The 19,768-nt window shown below is 45.4% G+C and overlaps 1 protein-coding gene across 4 annotated transcripts in view; it reads left to right on the plus strand.

Annotated features, from left to right (window-relative positions):
* The window catches only part of LOC129868336 (delta-sarcoglycan-like), a 297,860-nt gene that overhangs the window by 240,092 nt on the left and 38,000 nt on the right, over nt 1–19,768 (plus strand). For all 4 annotated transcript variants that reach the window (XM_055942228.1, XM_055942225.1, XM_055942226.1 and 1 more), the window contains 3 exons: nt 13,616–13,717; nt 15,056–15,143; nt 19,576–19,695. In XM_055942228.1, the coding sequence (XP_055798203.1) occupies nt 13,616–13,717; nt 15,056–15,143; nt 19,576–19,695 (310 nt within the window). The remainder of the gene's footprint in view (nt 1–13,615; nt 13,718–15,055; nt 15,144–19,575; nt 19,696–19,768) is intronic.

The raw sequence follows: 19,768 nt of genomic DNA on the forward strand, positions 1-19,768 counted from the left end.
TACCCCAGCCCCTCTCCTCTACACACCTCTAGCCAGTCAGACGTAGCGTAATACAGGTCACCTCCAATGAATGAAAAGGTTATCTCTAGAGCTGCAGGAACATGTTATAGTCCAGAGGGGGGATACATTGTCATTGACATCTCCCTGATAAAATAGATGGGACAACCTGCTGCGCTATTGGCTATATTTTACATCACTGTGTCCAAGGACAGTGGAAAATATCATAGCTCGATAGAAACATATACCACGGAGTGTACTGTAGAATAACTCAATAAAATGGCCTTTTGTTAAGTGTTAGACAGCGGATGACAAAGAGAGAAGAAGTGTTTTGACTGGGAGGGGGGGGGGGGGGGGGGGGGGGGGGGGCACCGTAGCAGTCATATTGAAGAGGAGGACAGAGAGTGAATAAGACGCTTGCCTTTGTCCAGTGGATATAGTGTGTCTGCAGTAGGGGAGTAAAAAGCCTTCCCCACTCTGCTGTGGCAGAATCTATTACCTTGAAGCCAGCACTTCCCTTTGATGTTGTGCCTTGAAAACAAGGCTATTCAATCTCCCTGGTCAGATTCAATAAAGCCCGGGTGTCGTAAATTTCTACATGCAGGTTTTTATGGAATCCTGATCTAGTGGCATGGATCTGGGGGAAGAGGCTAGGAGGCTAGGACAAAGACCTCATTTGAAGTGTCTTGGGAAGAAACAGAATGAATGCAAACAAAGAGTAATGAGGGCACTTTAGTTTTTGCTGTCGTCTAGGAGGGGAACAAAGTTTGCAGGTTGTGGTGGAAAGACGACTGCTCTCTGCTTTAGCGGTTTGGTCAGGTCAATTCCAGGACATTGCGTTTCATCAACATTCCAGTCAATCAATGTCCAAACTGTGTCTCTTCAACTCGGAGAGAGCGCTGTCGCACAGTCAAGGCTTGAGCGTGACTGTCAATGCCTCTTCCCAGAACCTCTCTCAGCCTCTCTCATATCTGCTCATGATTTTTTTTAACTGTTTACAATTAGTGGCGAGAGATTAGATATTAAGGGGTGCCAATTGCACTGTTTGGTCTTGTATCACGAGCCATCCATTACAGCTCAGCAACCGTAGGGGAGGGGGCTCTAGTATGTTCTGGCACAGCGGTTTGACAATTCACATAACAATCAATGTCACGGCACGCCTCGATTCAGCACTCCTATAGGCGGCCCAGGGTTGTGTTGGGCGGCCCAGGGTTGTATTGGGCAGTCCAGGGTTGTGTTGGGCGGCCCAGGGTTGTGTTGGGCGGCCCAGATGAATATGAAGTTAATAGGAAATCTATAGCAGCTGATGGTGACGAGTGGCAGATGGGAGGCTGGAGAAAAGTAATGAAGCCCCCTCTCTTATATCAGGGTCAGTAGTGGGCACACTGTGTATTTGCCAGGTTAAATAAACGGGACAGATATCAAAAGACATGCCAAACGACTGATGCATACAAACTTTTTGGCATCATTGATCATCATGAATGTATTCATAGCCCTTGACTTATTCCACATTTTGTTGTGTTACAGCCTGAATTCTAAAATGATTAAAAAATATTTTTATTACAGACAATACACAATAATGACAAATTGAATTGACTGAAAATGAAATACAGAAATATCTATTCACACCCCTGAGTCATTACATGTTAGAATCAGTCTTTTGCGGTAAGTCTCTAAGAGCTTTGCACACCTGGATTGTACAATATTTATACTTTTTTAAATTCTTCAAGCTCTGTGAAGTTGGTTATTGATAGTTGCTAGACAAACATTATCAAGTATTGCAATAGATTTTCAAGACGATTTAAGTCAAAACTGGAACTAGGCCGCTCAGGAACATTCAATGTGATCTTGGATATCAACTCCAGCGCATTCGGAAAATATTCAGACTCCTTGACTTTTTGCACATTTTCTTACGTTACAGCCCTATTCTAAAATGGATTAAATGAAAAAAATCCTCATCAATCTACACACAATGCACCATAATGACAAAGTGAAAACAGGTTTTTAGACATTTTTGCAAATGTATTGAAAATTTAAAAAAATGAAACACCAAACAGAGCAATTCGGGGAGAAGGGCCTTGGTCAGGGAGATGACCAAAAGCCCAATGGTCACTCTGACAGAGCTCCAGAGTTTGTCTGTGGAGATGTGAGAACCTTCCAGAAGGACAACCATCTCTGCAGCACTCTACCCATAAGGCCTTTATTGTAGAGTGGCCAGACGGATCATCCGTTCACCTACTCTGCGTCTCAAAAAGACAAAGTTGTTGGAACCAAAAATCTCAAATTTGGACTCATCAGATGCAGGACAGATTTGTCAATTGCTTGTATTTCTTGGCCCAAGCAAGTCTCTTATTCTTATTGGTGTCCTTTAGTAGGGGTTTCTTTGCAGCAATTTGACCATGAAGGCCTGATTCACACAGTCTCCTCTGAACAGTTGATGTTGAGATGTGTCTGTTACTTGAACTATGTGAAGCATTTATTTTGGTTGCAATTTCTGATCTGGTAACTCTAATGAACTTATCCTCTGCAGCAGAGGTAACTCTGGGTCTTCCTTTCCTGTGGCGGTCCTCATGAGAGCCAGTTTCATCATAGTGCTTGATGATTTTTGCAACTGCACTTGAAGAAACTTTCAAAGTTCTTGAAATTTTCCCGGATTGACTGACCTTAATGTCTTAAAGTAATGATGGACGGTTGTTTCTCTTTGCTTATTTGAGCTGTTCTTGACATAATATGGACTTGGTCTTTAACCAAATAGGGGTATCTTCTGTACCTTGTCACAACAAAACTCATTTGCTCAAACGCATTAAGAAGGAAAGAAATTCCACAAATGAACTTTGAACAAAGCACACCTGTTAATTGAAATGCATTCCAGGTGACTAACTCATGAAGCTGGTTGAGAGAATGTCAAGAGTGTGCAAAGCTGTCATCAAGAAAAAGAGTGGCTACTTTGAAGAATCTCAAATATATTTTGATTTGTTTAGCACTTTTTTGGTTACTACATGATTCCATATGTGTTATTTCATAGTTGTGATGTCTTCACTATTATTCTATAATATAGAAATAGTACAAAGAAAGAAAGGTGTGTCAAACTTTTGACTGGAACTGTACATTTACAACAACAAAAATATTACATTGTCATTATGGGGTGTTATGTGTGTATTGATGAAGGAAAAAAACAATTTAATCAATTTTAGAATAAGGCTGTAATGTAACACAATGTGGAAAAAGTGAAGGATTTGAGTATGTTCCTGAATGCACTGAATATTTGGCCTTGTGTTTTAGGGGATTGTGCTGCTGAAAGGTGAATTTGTCTCCCAGTGTCTGTTGGAAAGCAGACTGAACCAGGTTTTCCTCTATGATTTTGCTTGTGCTACGCTCTGTTCTGTTTCTTATCCTAAAATGCTCCTTAGTCTTTCCGATGACAAGCATACCCATAACACGATGCAGCCACAACTATGCTTGAAAATATGAAGAGTGGTACTCAGTGATGTGTTGTGTTGGATTTTACTCAATTGTATCGCTTTATATTCAGAACAAAAAGTGAATTTCTCAGCCACATATTTTTCAGTTTTACTTTAGTGCCTTATTGCAAACAGGATACATGTTTTGGAATATTTTTATTTGGTACAGGATTCCTTCTTTTCACTGTTAATCAGTACTCACTTTTATAATATCACACCCATTAAACTCTCTAAGTATTTTAAAGTCACCATTGGCCTCATGATGAAATCCCTGAGTGGTTTCCGTCCTCTCCGACAGCTGCGTTAGGAAGGACGCTTGTATCGTTTTAGTGACTTGGTATATTGATACCCCATCCAAAGTGTAATTAATAACTTCCCCATGCTCAAAGGGATATTCAATGTCTGCTTTTTTATCTTAAACCCATCTAACAATAGGTGCCCTTCTTTGCAAGCATTGGAATTACCTCCCTGGTCTTTGTGGTTGAATTTGTGTTTGAAATTCACTGCTCAACTGAGGGACCTTACAAATACTTGCATGCACCGGGTGCAGAGATGACGTAGTCATTCAAAAATCATGCTAAACACTATTATTGCACACAGAGTGAGTTCATGCAACTTAATATGTGACTTGTTAATCACATTTTTAGTCCTGAACTTATTTATGATTGACATAACAAATGGATTGAATACTTATTGACTCAAGACTTTTCAGCTTTTCATTTGTATTAAACTCAGCAACATCCCTTTTTCAGGACCCTGTCTTCCAAAGATAATTCGTAAAAATCCAAATAACTTCACAGATCTTCATTGTAAAGGGTTTAAACACTGTTTCCCATGCTTGTTCATTGAACCATAAACAATGAATGAACATGCACCTGTGGAACTGTCGTTAAGACACTAACAGTTTACAGATGGTAGGCAATTAAGGTCACAGTTATGAAAACTTAGGACACTAAAGAGGCCTTTCTACTGACTCTGAAAAACACTAAAAGAAAGATGCCCAGGGTCCCTGCTCATCTGCGTGAACGTGCCGTAGGCATACTGCAAGGAGGCATGAGGACTGCATATGTGACCAAGGCAATAAGCTGCAATGTCCGTGCTGTGAGACGCCTAAGATAGCGCAACAGGGAGACAGAATGGACAGATGATGGTCCTCACAGTAGCAGACCACATGTAACAACACCTGCACGGGATCGGTACATCCGAACATCACACCTGCGGGACTGGTACAGGATGGCAACAACAACTGCCCGAGTTACACAAGGAACGCACAATTCCTCCATCAGTGCTCAGACTGTCCGCAATAGGCTGAGAGAGGCTGGACTGAGGGCTTGTAGGCCTGTTGTAAGGCAAGTCCTCACCAGACATAACCGGCAATAATGTTGCCTATGGGCACAAACCCACCGTCGCTGGACCAGACAGGACTGGCAAAAAGTGCTCTTCACTAACGAGTCACGGTTTTGTCTCACCAGGGGTGATGGTCGGATTCACGTTTATTGTCGAAGGAATGAGCGTTACACCGAGGCCTGTACTCTGGAGCGGGATCGATTTGGAGGTGGAGGGTCCATCATGGTCTAGGGTGGTGTGTCACAGTATCATCGGACTGAGCTTGTTGTCATTGCAGGCAATCTCAACGCTGTGCGTTACAGGGAAGACATCCTCCTCCCTCATGTGGTAGCCTTCCTGCAGACTCATCCTGACATGACCCTCCAGCATGACAATGCCACCAGCCATACTGCTCGTTCTTTGCGTGATTTCCTGCAAGAGAGGAATGTCAGTGTTCTGCCAAGGCCAGCGAAGAGCCCGGATCTCAATCCCATTGAGCACATCTGGGACCTGTTGGAACGGAGGGTGAGGGCTAGGGGCCATTCCCCCCAGAAATGTCCGGGAACTTGCAGGTGCCTTGGTGGAAGAGTGGGGTAACATCTCACAGCAAGAACTGGCAAATGTTGTGCAGTCCATGAGGAAGAGATGCACTGCAGTACTTAATGCAGCTGGTGGCCACACCAGATACTAACTGTTACTTTTGACCCCCCTTCGTTCAGGGACACATTATTCCATTTCTGTTGGTCATATGTCTGTGGAACTTGTTCAGTTTATGTCTCATTTGTTGAATCTCATTATGTTCATACAAATATTTCCATGTTAAATTTGCTGAAAATAAGTGCAGTTGACAGTGAGAGGATGTTTCTTTTTTTGCTGAGTTTACATTTCAACATTTTCGAAAAATAGAACTCCACTTTGACATTATGGGGTATTGTGTGTATGCCAGTGACACAAAACCTCAAGTTAATCTATTTAAAAGTAAGTCTGTAACACAACAAAATGTGGAAAAAGTCAAGGGGTGTGAATACTTTCTGAAGGCATTGTATGAACATTGTCTGTACCAGACCTCACCCTATTAAGTTTCAACTGAAATTTTCCAAGATGAACTAGCTAGCTAGCTTGATAGACAATTCAATTTGGGCTAGCTAGCTAAATTATACAGCCAGCACTTTTTTTGCCTTTTACAATAACCAAACAGTTGGATAAATGTGATGTATGATACGATTAGATGTTGCATGCAATTTCAATGTTGTTTGAGTTGCTTTGTGTATCAGCACATTTGTTTGATATAATCTCACTGCAATACTGCTCACTGTGTCCATGTTGCTTGACATAGGCGTCAGTCAAGGTGAGCTCCCCATCTACTCAGCCTACCAGCTCCCTGCCCACTCAGTCTGTATTTTCAGACTCCCTCATAGTTTGACATAAGACAAAAAGTACTTTTTCTCAAATTTTGATTCACATCTTGCTTTATCTGAGAGTAGAATCATCTTTCAGGAGTTGAATTATTGCATTGAATCAAACGTTTGTTTTGATTTAACAGGGAAGGAATGAATCTCTAATTAGTGATAGTAATATGTTGTCATGCAGATTGCTATAACAGAGAGGTACTGTCTCTCCCAGTACAATTGTAACAGTCCTGACCTGTTTTATGTTGTTTTTATGTGTTTATGGTCAGGGCGTTAGTTTTGGGTGGGCAGTCTATGTTATCTGTTTCTATGTTGGTTTTGGTTTGCCTGGTATGGCTCTTGATTAGAGGCAGGTGGTTTGCGTTTTCCTCTAATCAAGAGTCATATTTAGGTAGGGCATTCTCACTGTTTGTTTGTGGGTGATTGTCTCCTGTGATGTCTTCGTTGTGTTCGATGTTATTCACTATCGGGGCTGTTTGGCTGTTCGTACGTTTCGATGTAACGTTCCTGTTCGTGAGTTTACGTTTGTCGATGTAAGTTTATGTTCAGGTTCCGTTCGTTACGTTTTGTTATTTTGTGTAAGTTTTGAAAGTGTTTTGTTTTGTTTAGTGGCCGTCGTATTTGTAATAAAGATGGCTTATTTCCCTGACTCCGCATTTTGGTCTGAAGATCCTTCTCTCCTCACCTCATCTGAGGATGAGGAAAGCGACAGCCTTAACAGAATCACCCACCACGCTAAGACCAAGCGGCAAAGGGAAACTAAACGGAGTAAGGGACAGGAGAGAAAGGAGCAATGGACATGGGACGATGTTTTGGATGGTAAGGGTGTCTACACATGGGAGGAGATCCTAGCTGGTAGAGATCGCCTCCCATGGGAACAGCTGGAGGCACTGAGGAGAGCGGAGGCTACCGGAGAGAGGAACCGGAGCTATGAGGGAACGCGTCTGGCACGGAAGCCAAAAAAGCCCGTAAGTAATTCCCAAAAATTTCTTGGGGGGGGGATAGGAGATAGTGGGCCAAGGGCAGGTAGGAGACCTGCGCCCACTTCCCGGGCTTACCGTGGAGAGCGGGAGTACGGGCAGGCGCCGTGTTACGCAGTAGAGCGCACGGTGTCTCCTGTACGAGTGCATAGCCCAGTGCGGGTTATTCCACCTCCCCGCACTGGTAGGGCTAGATTGGGTATTGAGCCAGGTGTCATGAGGCCGGCTCAACGCGTCTGGTCTCCAGTGCGTCTCCTCGGGCCGGCATACATGGCACCTGCCTTACGCATGGTTTCCCCGGTTCGCCTACATAGGCCGGTGCGGGTTATTCCACCTCCCCGCACTGGTCGGGCAACCGGGAGCATTCAACCAGGTAAGGTTGGGCAGGTTCAATGCTCAAGAGTGCCAGTACGCCTCCACGGTCCGGTATTTCCGGCACTACCTCCCCGCCCCAGCTTAGTACCTACAGTGTCTACACTATGCACTAGGCTACCAGTGCGTATCCTGAGCCCTGTTCCTCCTCCACGCACTCTCCCTGTAGTGCGTGTATCTAGCCCGGTGCCTCCAGTTCCGGCACCACGCACTAAGCTACCAGTGCGTCTCCAGAGCCCTAAACACACTGTATCTTCTCCCCCTACTAATCCTGATGTGCTTGTCCTCAGCCCGGTGTCACCAGTGCCGGTACCACGCATCAGGGATAGAGTAGGCTTTGAGAATACAGTGTGCCCTGTTCCTGCTCCCCGCACTAGTAGGAAGGTGCTTATCCTTAGCCCGGTGCCTCCAGTTCCGGCACCACGCACCAGGTCTACAGTGCGCCGTATCCGGCCAGAGCCATCCGTCTCCCCAGCGCCATCTGAGCCATCCGTCTCCCCAGCGCCATCTGAGCCATCCGTCTCCCCAGCGCCATCTGAGCCATCCGTCTCCCCAGCGCCATCTGAGCCATCCGTCTCCCCAGCGCCATCTGAGTCATCCGTCTGCCAGGAGCCTGCAAAGCCGCCCGTCTGCCATGAGCCTGCAAAGCCGCCCGTCTGCCATGAGCCTACAGAGCCATCCGCCAGACAGGAGCCGCTAGAGCCGTCAGCCAGACAGGAGCCGCTAGAGCCGCCCGCCAGACAGGATCTGCCAGAGCCGCCAACCAGACAGGATCTGCCAGAGCCGCCAACCAGACAGGATCTGCCAGAGCCGCCAACCAGACAGGATCTGCCAGAGCCGCCAACCAGACAGGATCTGCCAGAGCCGCCAACCAGACAGGATCTGCCAGAGCCGCCAGCGAGCCATGAGCAGCCAGAGCCGTCAGAGAGCCATGAGCAGCCAGAGCTGTCAGAGAGCCATGAGCAGCCAGAGCCGTCAGAGAGCCATGAGCAGCCAGAGCCGTCAGAGAGCCATGAGCGTCGAGAGCCGTCAGCCTGCCATGAGCGTCGAGAGCCGTCAGCCTGCCATGAGCGTCGAGAGCCGTCAGCCTGCCATGAGCGTCGAGAGCCGTCAGCCTGCCATGAGCGTCGAGAGCCGTCAGTCTGCCATGAGAGTAGAGAGCCGTCAGTCTGCCATGAGCGTCGAGAGCCGTCAACCTGCATGGACCTGCCAGAGCCGTCCAGCCAGGACCTGCCAGAGCCGTCCAAACAGGACCTGCCAGAGTCCTTCAGCCGGGATCTGCCCCTTGTTCCGGTGTTGCCCCTTGTCCCGGTGCTGCCCCTTGTCCCGGTGCTGCCCCTTGTCCCGGTGCTGCCCCTTGTCCCGGTGCTGCCCCTTGTCCCGGTGCTGCCCCTTGTCCCGGTTTTGCCCCTTGTCCCGGTGCTGCCCCTTGTCCCGGTGCTGCCCCTTGTCCCGGTGCTACCCCTTGTCCCGGTGCTGCCCCTTGTCCCGGTGCTGCCCCTTGTCCCGGTGCTGCCCCTTATTCCGGTGCTGGTCCTTATCCTGGTGCTGCCCCTTGTCCCGGTGCTGCCCCTTGTCCCGGTGCTACCCCTTGTCCCGGTGCTGCCCCTTGTCCCGGTGCTGGCTGTTTATTTAGGGGAAAGTAGTTTTAGGGTGGTCAGTGGAAGGGGTAGACAGAAGAGGGGAGTGACTATGGTGGTGTGGGGACAGCGTCCTGAGCCGGAACCACCACCGTGGTCAACTGCCCACCCGGACCCTCCCCTGGACTTTGTGCTGGTGCGCCCGGCGTTCGCACCTTGAGGGGGGGGTACTGTAACAGTCCTGACCTGTTTTATGTTGTTTTTATGTGTTTATGGTCAGGGCGGTAGTTTTGGGTGGGCAGTCTATGTTATCTGTTTCTATGTTGGTTTTGGTTTGCCTGGTATGGCTCTTGATTAGAGGCAGGTGGTTTGCGTTTTCCTCTAATCAAGAGTCATATTTAGGTAGGGCATTCTCACTGTTTGTTGGTGGGTGATTGTCTCCTGTGATGTCTTCGTTGTGTTCGATGTTATTCACTCTCGGGGCTGTTTGGCTGTTCGTACGTTTCGATGTAACGTTCCTGTTCGTGAGTTTACGTTTGTCGATGTAAGTTTATGTTCAGGTTCCGTTCGTTACGTTTTGTTATTTTGTGTAAGTTTTGAAAGTGTTTTGTTTTGTTTAGTGGCCGTCGTATTTGTAATAAAGATGGCTTATTTCCCTGACTCCGCATTTTGGTCTGAAGATCCTTCTCTCCTCACCTCATCTGAGGATGAGGAAAGCGACAGCCCTAACAACAATACAATAATTTCCTCTGTTAGTCACAAATGTAATGTTTTTAATCATCCCACTATTTGTTCTTGATTCTAGTGATGGGGGAATAAGTTACATGTTCATGTTCTCATTAGATAATAGCCCTGAGGTCCCTCAATATTAACATTATGAATCATAGTGATCTCAGCTTGGCTCTGTTCAGCGGGTGGGTCACCTGTATTAATAAATGTGCATACTTTAGCTTAAGGGGGCGGACAACCTCCGGATTCTTATAAAAAAGAGTGTTGGGGCTCCTGCGTTGTCCTCTCCTCTTGACAGCATGGCAGATAAGAACTAGCGGCTTGACGGAAAAGACCCTTAAAAGCTGTTGACAAGGAGCACCGTTGTTTTGGCTGCATGCTCGGCTCCCGCTTGCTCACCGCTGTCCCTCAAAGTCACATCAAGAGATGAAATCTATATCTTAGCCAGGTCCACTGTCGCAAACACACCCACACAGGCAGAAAGGCAGGCAGGCATGCACACATGCATGCACACATGCACGCACACACATACTAAACATACAAGCTACACACAAGCCACACAAGCAACATCCCACATTCTCGGGCCCACAATTAATATTAAGCTCCCTGAGCAGTGACAGTCGTGCCTGGGTGTTTCGAGTGGAAATCAATTTACTCCTTGATGCTGCATAAACTCTGGCATGCAAGTGGAGGTTTGTTGACTTCCGACAGACCGGAGCAGTGTGGAGCGGGGAGAGGAGAGTTGAGTAGAGGAAAAAGAGGAGAGCGGAGAAGACCATAACACCTGAGTGTTATGGGGCCCCTCTGACAACGAACGCCTCTCTGCATTATTCATGACATGCGTCCTGCCTGTCCTCCCCGGCTGCACCGCAACACTCCGCACCATACCACTCACTCAGAAGAGAGCGATAGAGGGGGTGGAGGGGGGCTGAGAGAGGGGGAATGTGGGAGAGAGAGAGAGAGGAGGGAGGAGAGAGAGGAAAAGGGAAGGAGAGAGACAGAGAGACAGAGGGTGCTGGCTGTAGCACTCCTATCCCCAAACACAGTCATGAAGAAGTAGTTGGCGTAACACTACAGTAGGTAAGGAACTATGGCTCTCTCACTTCAAATTGTCCAAGGGATGTCCAGGGTGTTAAGACCTTTCATCTGTTTTGTCCCACATTTGTTGAACATTTTGCTTACCCATTAAAGCATTGGAATAACGTTTGGAGTATATCATTCAAACCAAATGGAAACCTGATGAAAAACTCTCCCTTTTCGTTCTGTGGACGTTTTTTGTTAGCTGTGTTACTCTCACGTTGAGCTCTTTTGGCAGAGGTATGCAACCCTCACAAAATCTGTGGAATTTGAGTTTCCTACCCAGAGTTCCTACCCAGTGCCGTCGCTACAGCAAAGCTCAGATGCTCTATCTCCGAGGATGTGAGTTTTTGTAACAGAGGGAGAGATGAAGGATGAAGAAGTGATTATATTTTCAACTATTCAGATAGTTTATGAAATGGAAGAGCTACGGGGGTAACGAGTCCATATTATTACAGTAAAATCAGGAAAGAGTGAATCAGCGTCTTTAATGTGAGTCAGTGGTTGAATCTGATGATGAAGACACTTTCCCCTATGGAGCAAAGGGTGAAATACTGCAGAGTGGCAAAATATATATCACTTGTTGTCAAATAGGCTATTATCTTCTTCAAAGTGTCTACGGTACTTACATTTAGCAGCAATATCATCTCCTATGGTTCTACAGGAAAGAGATGCATATTCACGCCACGTTCAGGTCTCACTTACTTTAAACTTCTCACTATCTTGACAGAATTCTAATAGAGGAAGTAGAAAGTGTTGGGTAGAGGCGAGAAGGCGTTTTAAAGCATTCAGATACAGGAGGATTGCTCAAGTCTTGATCTCCATTTGGGAATGCTCCTCAGAACTCCTCAGGATCAAAGATGTTGGAAAACAAAGAGGCTCGGTTTCTCCTCATGATCACATGGAGGGATAGAAAGAGATAGAGAGCTCCTGTCTCTTATCAGACAAGGCACTCATCTTCACAGTGATTCACCACGCTTATTTATTGACCAGGGGAAGCAAAAGGTCAAAGTCAAACTTGTTGGAATCAAAGCCGCTCTGTGAACTCCTCTCTTGTCTCCAAAGCTCACTTCATTGTTGTTTAATATATCCTTTAGTCTGACATGACTCAGTAACACACAGGAACAGATAGGGGTTTTGTGAACACTGTTCCACTATTCAGTGACCGTCATTTGGGTATTTATACCTGTACTGCAGTTAGCCAATATATGCCAATATCGTCAAAGTTCTGTTGATCTATTTTTTTTTGTATTCAATTATCCTTTATTTAACTAGGCAGGTCAGTGAAGAACAAATTCTTATTTATAATGACGGCCTACCCCGGCCAAACGCAGACGACGCTGGGATAATTGTGCGCCGCCCTATGGAACTCCCAATCACGGCCGGATGTGATTCAGCCTGGATTCAAACCAGGGACTGTAGTGACGCCTCTTGTGCTGAGATGCAGTGCCTTAGACCGCTGCGCCACTCGGGTGCCAAGATCAAGATCAACATCAAAATGTTTGCATCCAAAGAAGTATGGATGGGATGAATTAATTATATGTGTGCATTTGCATAAAAATTCAGCGATGTAACTAGGGTTTGAGTTCGGGAAGCATAGAAATGTAGTAATAGAGCTAAAACTTTTTTTGAAACGTCCCCCCCAACCCATGAAAAATAAAGCAGGGTTGCAGTTCTTGACACATACTGGTGTGCCTGGCACCTACTACCATACCCTGTTCAAAGGCACTTAAATATTTTGTCTTGCCTATTCACCCTCTGAATGGCACACAAAAAAATCATTTTTTAACCCTTTGCGTACAATCAAATATTTCTGATCATTGTTGAGTGGTCCTTGCAGCATACCATCGCAAATATGTAATTGGAACCGTATGATTCAACAAATCCATCTAAACAGTATTGTTGTCTGAAAACCATCTAAACAATGTTTTGTACTGATGGGAAATAAAGGTCTTGACAACTTAATTCATACATTTCACCTTTTATTGTAAAAGATCAACGCAAACGTCATCATCCTAGCATCACACGGAACACATCCACAGCCAAACTCATTCCATATACCAGTTTAAATCACAGGTTGCGCTGACAAAAAACAAAACATAAGTTAGCGACCTAACAGCTAGACTTGTTTACAATTCACCACATCTCTGGTGAGCACAAGGGAGAAATGTAATATTTTTTAGAAAAGAGCTACTTGTCAGCCAAGCTTAAAGCAGCTAAATTGTGTTGTGTGACAAAACTGCACATTTTAGAGTGGCCTTTTGTTGTCTCCAGCACAAGGTGCACCTGTGTAATGATCATGCTGTTCAATTAGCTTCTTGATATGCCACACCTGTCAGGTGGATGGATTATCTTGGCAAAGGAGGAATGCTCACGAACAGGAATGTAAACACATTTGTGCATGTAATTTGAGAGAAATAAGCTTGTTGTGCGTATGGAACATTTCTGGGATATTTAATTTCAGCACATAAAACATGGGACAAGCACTTTACGTGTTGAGTGTATATTTTTGTTCAGTGTAAAAAATTAGTACGAGGCACAAACCTCGGTGTCCTCATATGTAGTTACAGCCATGTACACATGGAATATTTATGTCTTTGTTTTATCAGCAACAGATGGAATCAACTCAACTCATACCCAAATAAATATTGACCATATCCTATTCCTTCTCTCTTTCTCTACAGGATGGTATGGGCAATTTAAGAATAACGGAGAAGGGTCTGAAATTGGAGGGGGACTCTGAGTTTCTCCAACCTCTGTATGCCAAAGAAATTCAGTCCAGACCAGTAAGTACTGCCACTGCACTTCCACCACCATAGAATTACGAAGGAAAGTAGTATCAGAGAGAGGTGATGTCATAGGCGATGGAGCGATAGATGCTCACTCACACTCTGCCTGGCAGTAATAATACCACAGAGCATGCATTGGATGAATAGATTGATAATGTGCGGGGCTTTATCTGATCTGTCTCGCACCAGCAAAGAGAGAGAGAGCAGGCCGGCCACAGTGGAGGTGAGCGGAATAGTAATTATTGATAGGGGTGAAAAATGAGAGAAGATAAATTGTCCAGTCCAGGGGAGATACAGAGAAAACACCCGAAGCAAGGACTCTCTCTCTCTCTCTCTCTCTCTCTCTCTCTCTCTCTCTCTCTCTCCTCTCGTCTGCTCTCGTCTCGGCTCTCTTCTCCTCTCTCTCTCCTCTCTCTCTCTCTCTCTCTCCTCTCTCTCTCTCTCCTCTCTCTCTCTCTCTCTCTCTCTCTCTCTCTCTCTCTCTCCTCTCTCCTCTCTCTCTCTCTCTCTCTCTCTCTCTCTCGTCTCTCTCTCTCTCCTCTCTCTCTCTCTCTCTCTCTCTCTCTCTCTCTCTCTCTCTCTCTCTCTCCCTCTCTCTCTCTCTCTCTCTCTCTCTCTCTCTCTCTCTCTCTCTCTCTCTCTCTCTCTCTCCCTCTCCCTCTCTCCCCTCTCTCTCTCTCTCTCTCTCTCTCGTCTGAGTAGGTGATATTAATGAGACCTTACAGAGAGACTGTTAATTCCTTGTATACTGTATTAACAGGGATGAGAGGGGGCATGGGGATCAAGGTTACTGCAGTCCAATAGACACATACAGTGTGTATGCATGATACTGTAGTAGGACAAATAGTCTTGAAGGCCAGAAATGCACTTTCAATTAATTCATGAGGGGCCTAATATACTATATGAACAATATTCCCATGGAACCTATTCATTTGAATCTCATGTGCTGAACCACATTGTTAAAGTGATATGTCAATTCAGGAATATCAATATTTTGCTTATTTACTGTGTTGCTTAGGAACCTTGATAAGCATGGAGGGACATCATATTATCTCAAATATACATGAGATGCATTATCTTGCCGACTTTAAGCACAACACAAAGGCTGGCTGCTATCTTTAATTAAGAAGTTGACTGAAGCATGAAAAATTACTCTGGCAAGTAAGACAGATCCAGGCTTCAGACGTGATATGCATTCCAGATTGGCTGTTGAAAATGGAAATGATCTATAAAACATACAGTCCTAGTTACACACTCATGCTGAGCACCAGGGTCACTAATGGGGGTTTGTGTATTGTCGATTGCATTGTTTGTTTACGTGCTTTGTCTCCATAGGGCAGCCCACTGTTCCTGCAATCCTCCAAAAATGTGTCCGTCAATATCCTAAATGGAAAGAATCAGCTGGTCACACAACTTATTGCAGGTAATATCATACAACACAACAGGAGACAGTCACACATCCATGGAGGGTGTGTCCTAATATGGACACCGTACACAGCAATGCAAATCCATGTACTTGAACTAGAGTTCTATTCAGCAGACACAAAAATAACAGATATTTCAATCCATGTACACCTACAGCCAAACACTTCTCCCATGTTAACTGCAGTGACATTTGCCTTCTGGCTGTTGATTATCTGGCGAAGATAATGGATGAGTGAGTAAGAGGAATACAGTATGCTAGAGACTCCACTCTAGACACAGCAAAGCAGAAGCAATTGTCTGTGTGACGGTGTCAGTCGCCCTCTGCTCAGATCGCTTGTTCCTCGCCACTACATGAAACCATTTCAGGATCATCAGAGTCAATTAGTTGTTTTACTCTGCTGTTTGTTGTACTATAAATAACAGTTTGTTTTGGTGTAGGGGCTGTGTTTTTTGGTGTGCTTTGGTTTGTCTTAGTTATATTTGCCTGTAGTTATAGTTCAGTAATTGTCTCTTTGCATAAATCATATCAGGTATGAAGGTAAGACCCAGATGCAGACAACGTGGAATTAACAATGGTTTAATAATCCAACAGGGGCAGGCAATAGACAGGTCAAAGCAGGCAGGGGTCAGTAAACCAGAGGTGGGGCAACGGTACCGGACGGCAGGCAGGCTTAGGTTCAGGGTAGGCAGAGGTCAATAATCCGGAAGAGGGGCAAATGGAAAAGGTTGGCAGGCAGGCTCAGGGTCAGGGGCAGGAAGAGTGGTCAGGTAGGCGGGCTAAGAGTCAGGATAGGAAAGGGTCAAAACCAGGAGGGCAAGAAAAAGAGAGTCTGGGAAAAGCAGGAGCTGAGAACAAAAACGCTGGTTGACTTGACAAACAAGACGAACTGGCCACAGACAAACAGAGAACACGGGTATAAATACACAGGGGATAATGGGGAAGATGGGCGTCACCTGGAGGGAGTGGAGACAATCACAAAGACCGGTGAAACAGATAAGGGTGTGACAGTACCCCCCCTTCTAGGGGTGCCACCTGGCGTCCTACCTGGGCAGATACCTGGTTGACCGGGGCGATGAGGGCTGGGTCCAGGATGTCTCTAGCGGTACCCAGCACCTCTCCTGTGGGCCATAACTCTCCCAGTCCACCAGTTACTGGAAACCCCTGCTCCGTGGTCGAACACTCAGGAGACATCTCACCGTGTACGCCGGATGGCCATCAATACGGGGAGGAGGTGTGGGCCTGGAAACAGAAGACAAAGGACTGTAGGTGAATATGGAGGTTACGGGTAACAAAAGACGGACAGCAGTGGGGCTAATGACTCTAGAGATGGGGCTGATGAATCGGGGGGAAATATACGGGACTCCACCCCGAGGGGCAGGTCCCGGGTGGAGAGCCATACCCTCTGCCCGAGCCGATAGCGTGGAGCAGGGGTCCGGTGGCGATCCACTTGTCGCCTATACCTGGAAGTGGTCTTCAACAGAGCGGCCCGGGCTCTCTTCCAGGTACGGCAACAACGGCGGATGAACATCTGGGCAGAGGGATTGCTGACATCCTCCTCTTGCTCAGGGGTGGGCGGAGGCTGATATCCCAAGGAAGGGCGAGAGACCCGTGGTGGAGCAAGGAAGGGTGTTGCGGGCATACTCAACCCATACCAGTTGCTGACTCCAGGTGGTGGGATTGGCGGAGATTAGCAGGAATTGAATGGTCTCGCTGTGATTCCATGACACACGTAGGTTGATGGGAGTGGTGTTATAGGTGACCCGAACTACAGAGCGCCCATCCAGCGTTCTAACATCCATGGGAATGGAGAGGGGCTGTGTGGGGATGTTCAGCTCGGCGTCCAAAAACTCTCATCGGCCCCAGATTCAATGAGGACCCGGAGAGATGTGGACTGGTTTCCCCACAGCAGGGTGACATGAAAAGGGGTGCGAGTAAGCGAGCAGAACATTTCTCCATATGGCCCACCAGAGTACTCCTACCGGGGAGCCTGGTCTTGACCAAAAGTTCTGCAATACAGACAGCTCCTTGTGTCAACAGTGAAGAGGCGACTCCGGGATGCTGGCCTTGTAGGCAGAGTTTCTCTATCCAGTGTCTGTGTTCTTTTGCCTAGCTTAATCTTTTACTTTTATTGGCCATTCTGAGATATGGCTTTTTCTTTGCAACTCTGCCTAGAAGTCCAGCATCCCGTAATCGCCTCTTCACTGTTGACGTTGAGACTGGTGTTTTGCGGGTACTATTTAATGAAGCTGCCAGTTGAGGACTTGTGAGATATCTATTTCTCAAACTAGACACTCAAATGTATTTGTTCTCTTGCTCAGTTGTGCACCGGGGCCTCCCACTCCTCTTTCTATTATGGTTAGAGCCAGTTTGCTCTGTTCTGTGAAGGGAGTAGTACACAGCTGTGTACGAGATCTTCAGTTTCTTGGAGATTTCTCGCATGAAATAGCCTTAATTTCTCAGAACAAGAATAGACTGACGAGTTTCCGAGAAAGGTCTTTGTTTCTGGCCATTTTGAGGCCTGTAATCAAACCCACAAATGCTGATGCTCCAGATACTCAACAAGTCTACAGAAGGCCAGTTTTATTGCTTCTTTAACTAGCACAACAGTTTTCAGCTGTGCTAACATAATTTCAAAAGGGTTTTCTAATGTTCAATTAGCCTTTTAAAATTATAAACTTGGATTAGCGAACATAACGTGCCATTGGAACACAGGAGTGATGGTTGCTGATAATGGACCTCTGTACGCCTGTGATATTCCATTAAAAATCATCCATTTCCAGCTACGATAGTCATTCACAACATTAACAATGTTTACACTGTATTTCTGATCAATTTGATGTTATTTTAATGGACAAAAAATGGGCTTTTCTTTCAAAAACAAGGACATTTCTAAGTGATCCCAAACTTCTGAACGGTAGTGTATAAAAATATTTTTACAATATTGACAAAAAGATAGATCTTAAGCCATCAGTGACGGAGTTGACAAGCCAATGATGGCATAGACAACAAATATTCAAAACAGACAAATATTTGTAAAATATTGAAAATTATTCACTTGAAAACCGCCAATGAAAATATAAACATTCTATTAGATCTTTCAGCACTCTGATGTAGTGCTGAAAGATTGGATCGGACAGAGTTTACAGAGTTGACAAAAATAGCATTTTTGGTCTTCATTCAAGTGATATACAAAGTAACAATTTTGTTTTTCCTCAATTGCTTTATGACTCTAAAACCTAATAAAAATGTAAATATTCGAACCAAAGTTCATATCTTATCTTAATCTATCATGCAGATGGCTTTGACAGTTTATGGTTGTGACAATGGTGATTTTAAAATTGTTTCTTTAAATCTATCAAAAGTAAAGAACTTTACAGACCATGACTTGCCTCATTGCACAATGTAATTTTATTTTTTTATTTTATTTTACCAGGTAAGTTGACTGAGAACACGTTCTCATTTGCAGCAACGACCTGGGGAATAGTTACAGGGGAGAGGAGGGGGATGAATGAGCCAATTGTAAATTGTAAACTGGGGATTATTAGGTGACCATGATGGTTTGAGGGCCAGATTGGGAATTTAGCCAGGACACCGGGGTTAACACCCCTACTCTTACGATAAGTGCCATGGGATCTTTAATGACCTCAGAGAGTCAGGACACCCGTTTAACGTCCCAACCCGAAAGACGGCACCCTACACAGGGCAGTGTCCCCAATCACTGCCCTGGGGCATTGGGAACTAGTTTTAGACCAGAGGAAAGAGTGCCTCCTACTGGCCCTCCAACACCACTTCCAGCAGCATCTGGTCTCCCATCCAGGGCCTGACCAGGACCAACCCTGCTTAGCTTCAGAAGCAAGCCAGTAGTGGTATGCAGGGTGGTATGCTGCTGGCAAATGAGGACATGAAGAAGGGGTCAAAGTGGTGTAGCTGACCAAGCTCTTTCATGATTCATTTAGGATTTTAGACAAATCTGACTGAGTTGACCAAGTCTCCTGACATATTTTTTAGGAAGCAGTTTTGAGAGGAATATTTTTTTAAGTTAAAGAGGGCTGTTGCAAGAAACGACATGAGATCCTTTTTCAGTTAATATTCATTATTGCCTTTTTTAAACTTTTTGGGAGAGTTTGAAATTTGGATCATTGTTCCAGACAAGGGCATTTCCGGGCATAGAGCCCACATGGAAATTAATAATTTTGAAAATAATTAGAAAATTCCAAAAGAAAATATTTTCCCTTATAAAATTTACCTAAACGTCACTTTTAAGCAAACATTTTTTTTATCCAATTAGAAAAATAAAGTTTACATGTCGGATTAGGATTGTTCTGACTTGCAAAAATCTCTGAAATACAAGAAGTCTATCTTTGTTTATCATACAGGAGCCACCTGTTGAACTTCACTGACTTTTCCTAACAACTTTTGCCCTGTCCAGGATCCAGTGGAGTGCGTGCACAAGGGAAGATGTTGGAGGTGAAATCCAGCACCGGGAAGCTACTGTTCTCTGCTGATGACCAGGAGGTGGTGGTGGGAGCAGAGAGGCTACGGGTGACGGGTGAGTTAATGGACCACTACATCATACTCAACAGTCTACTAGCAGTTTATTGAACAACAGTTTTAAACTTGAC

This window comes from Salvelinus fontinalis, chromosome 13, assembly GCF_029448725.1.
Source record: "Salvelinus fontinalis isolate EN_2023a chromosome 13, ASM2944872v1, whole genome shotgun sequence".
NCBI lineage: Eukaryota > Metazoa > Chordata > Actinopteri > Salmoniformes > Salmonidae > Salvelinus > Salvelinus fontinalis.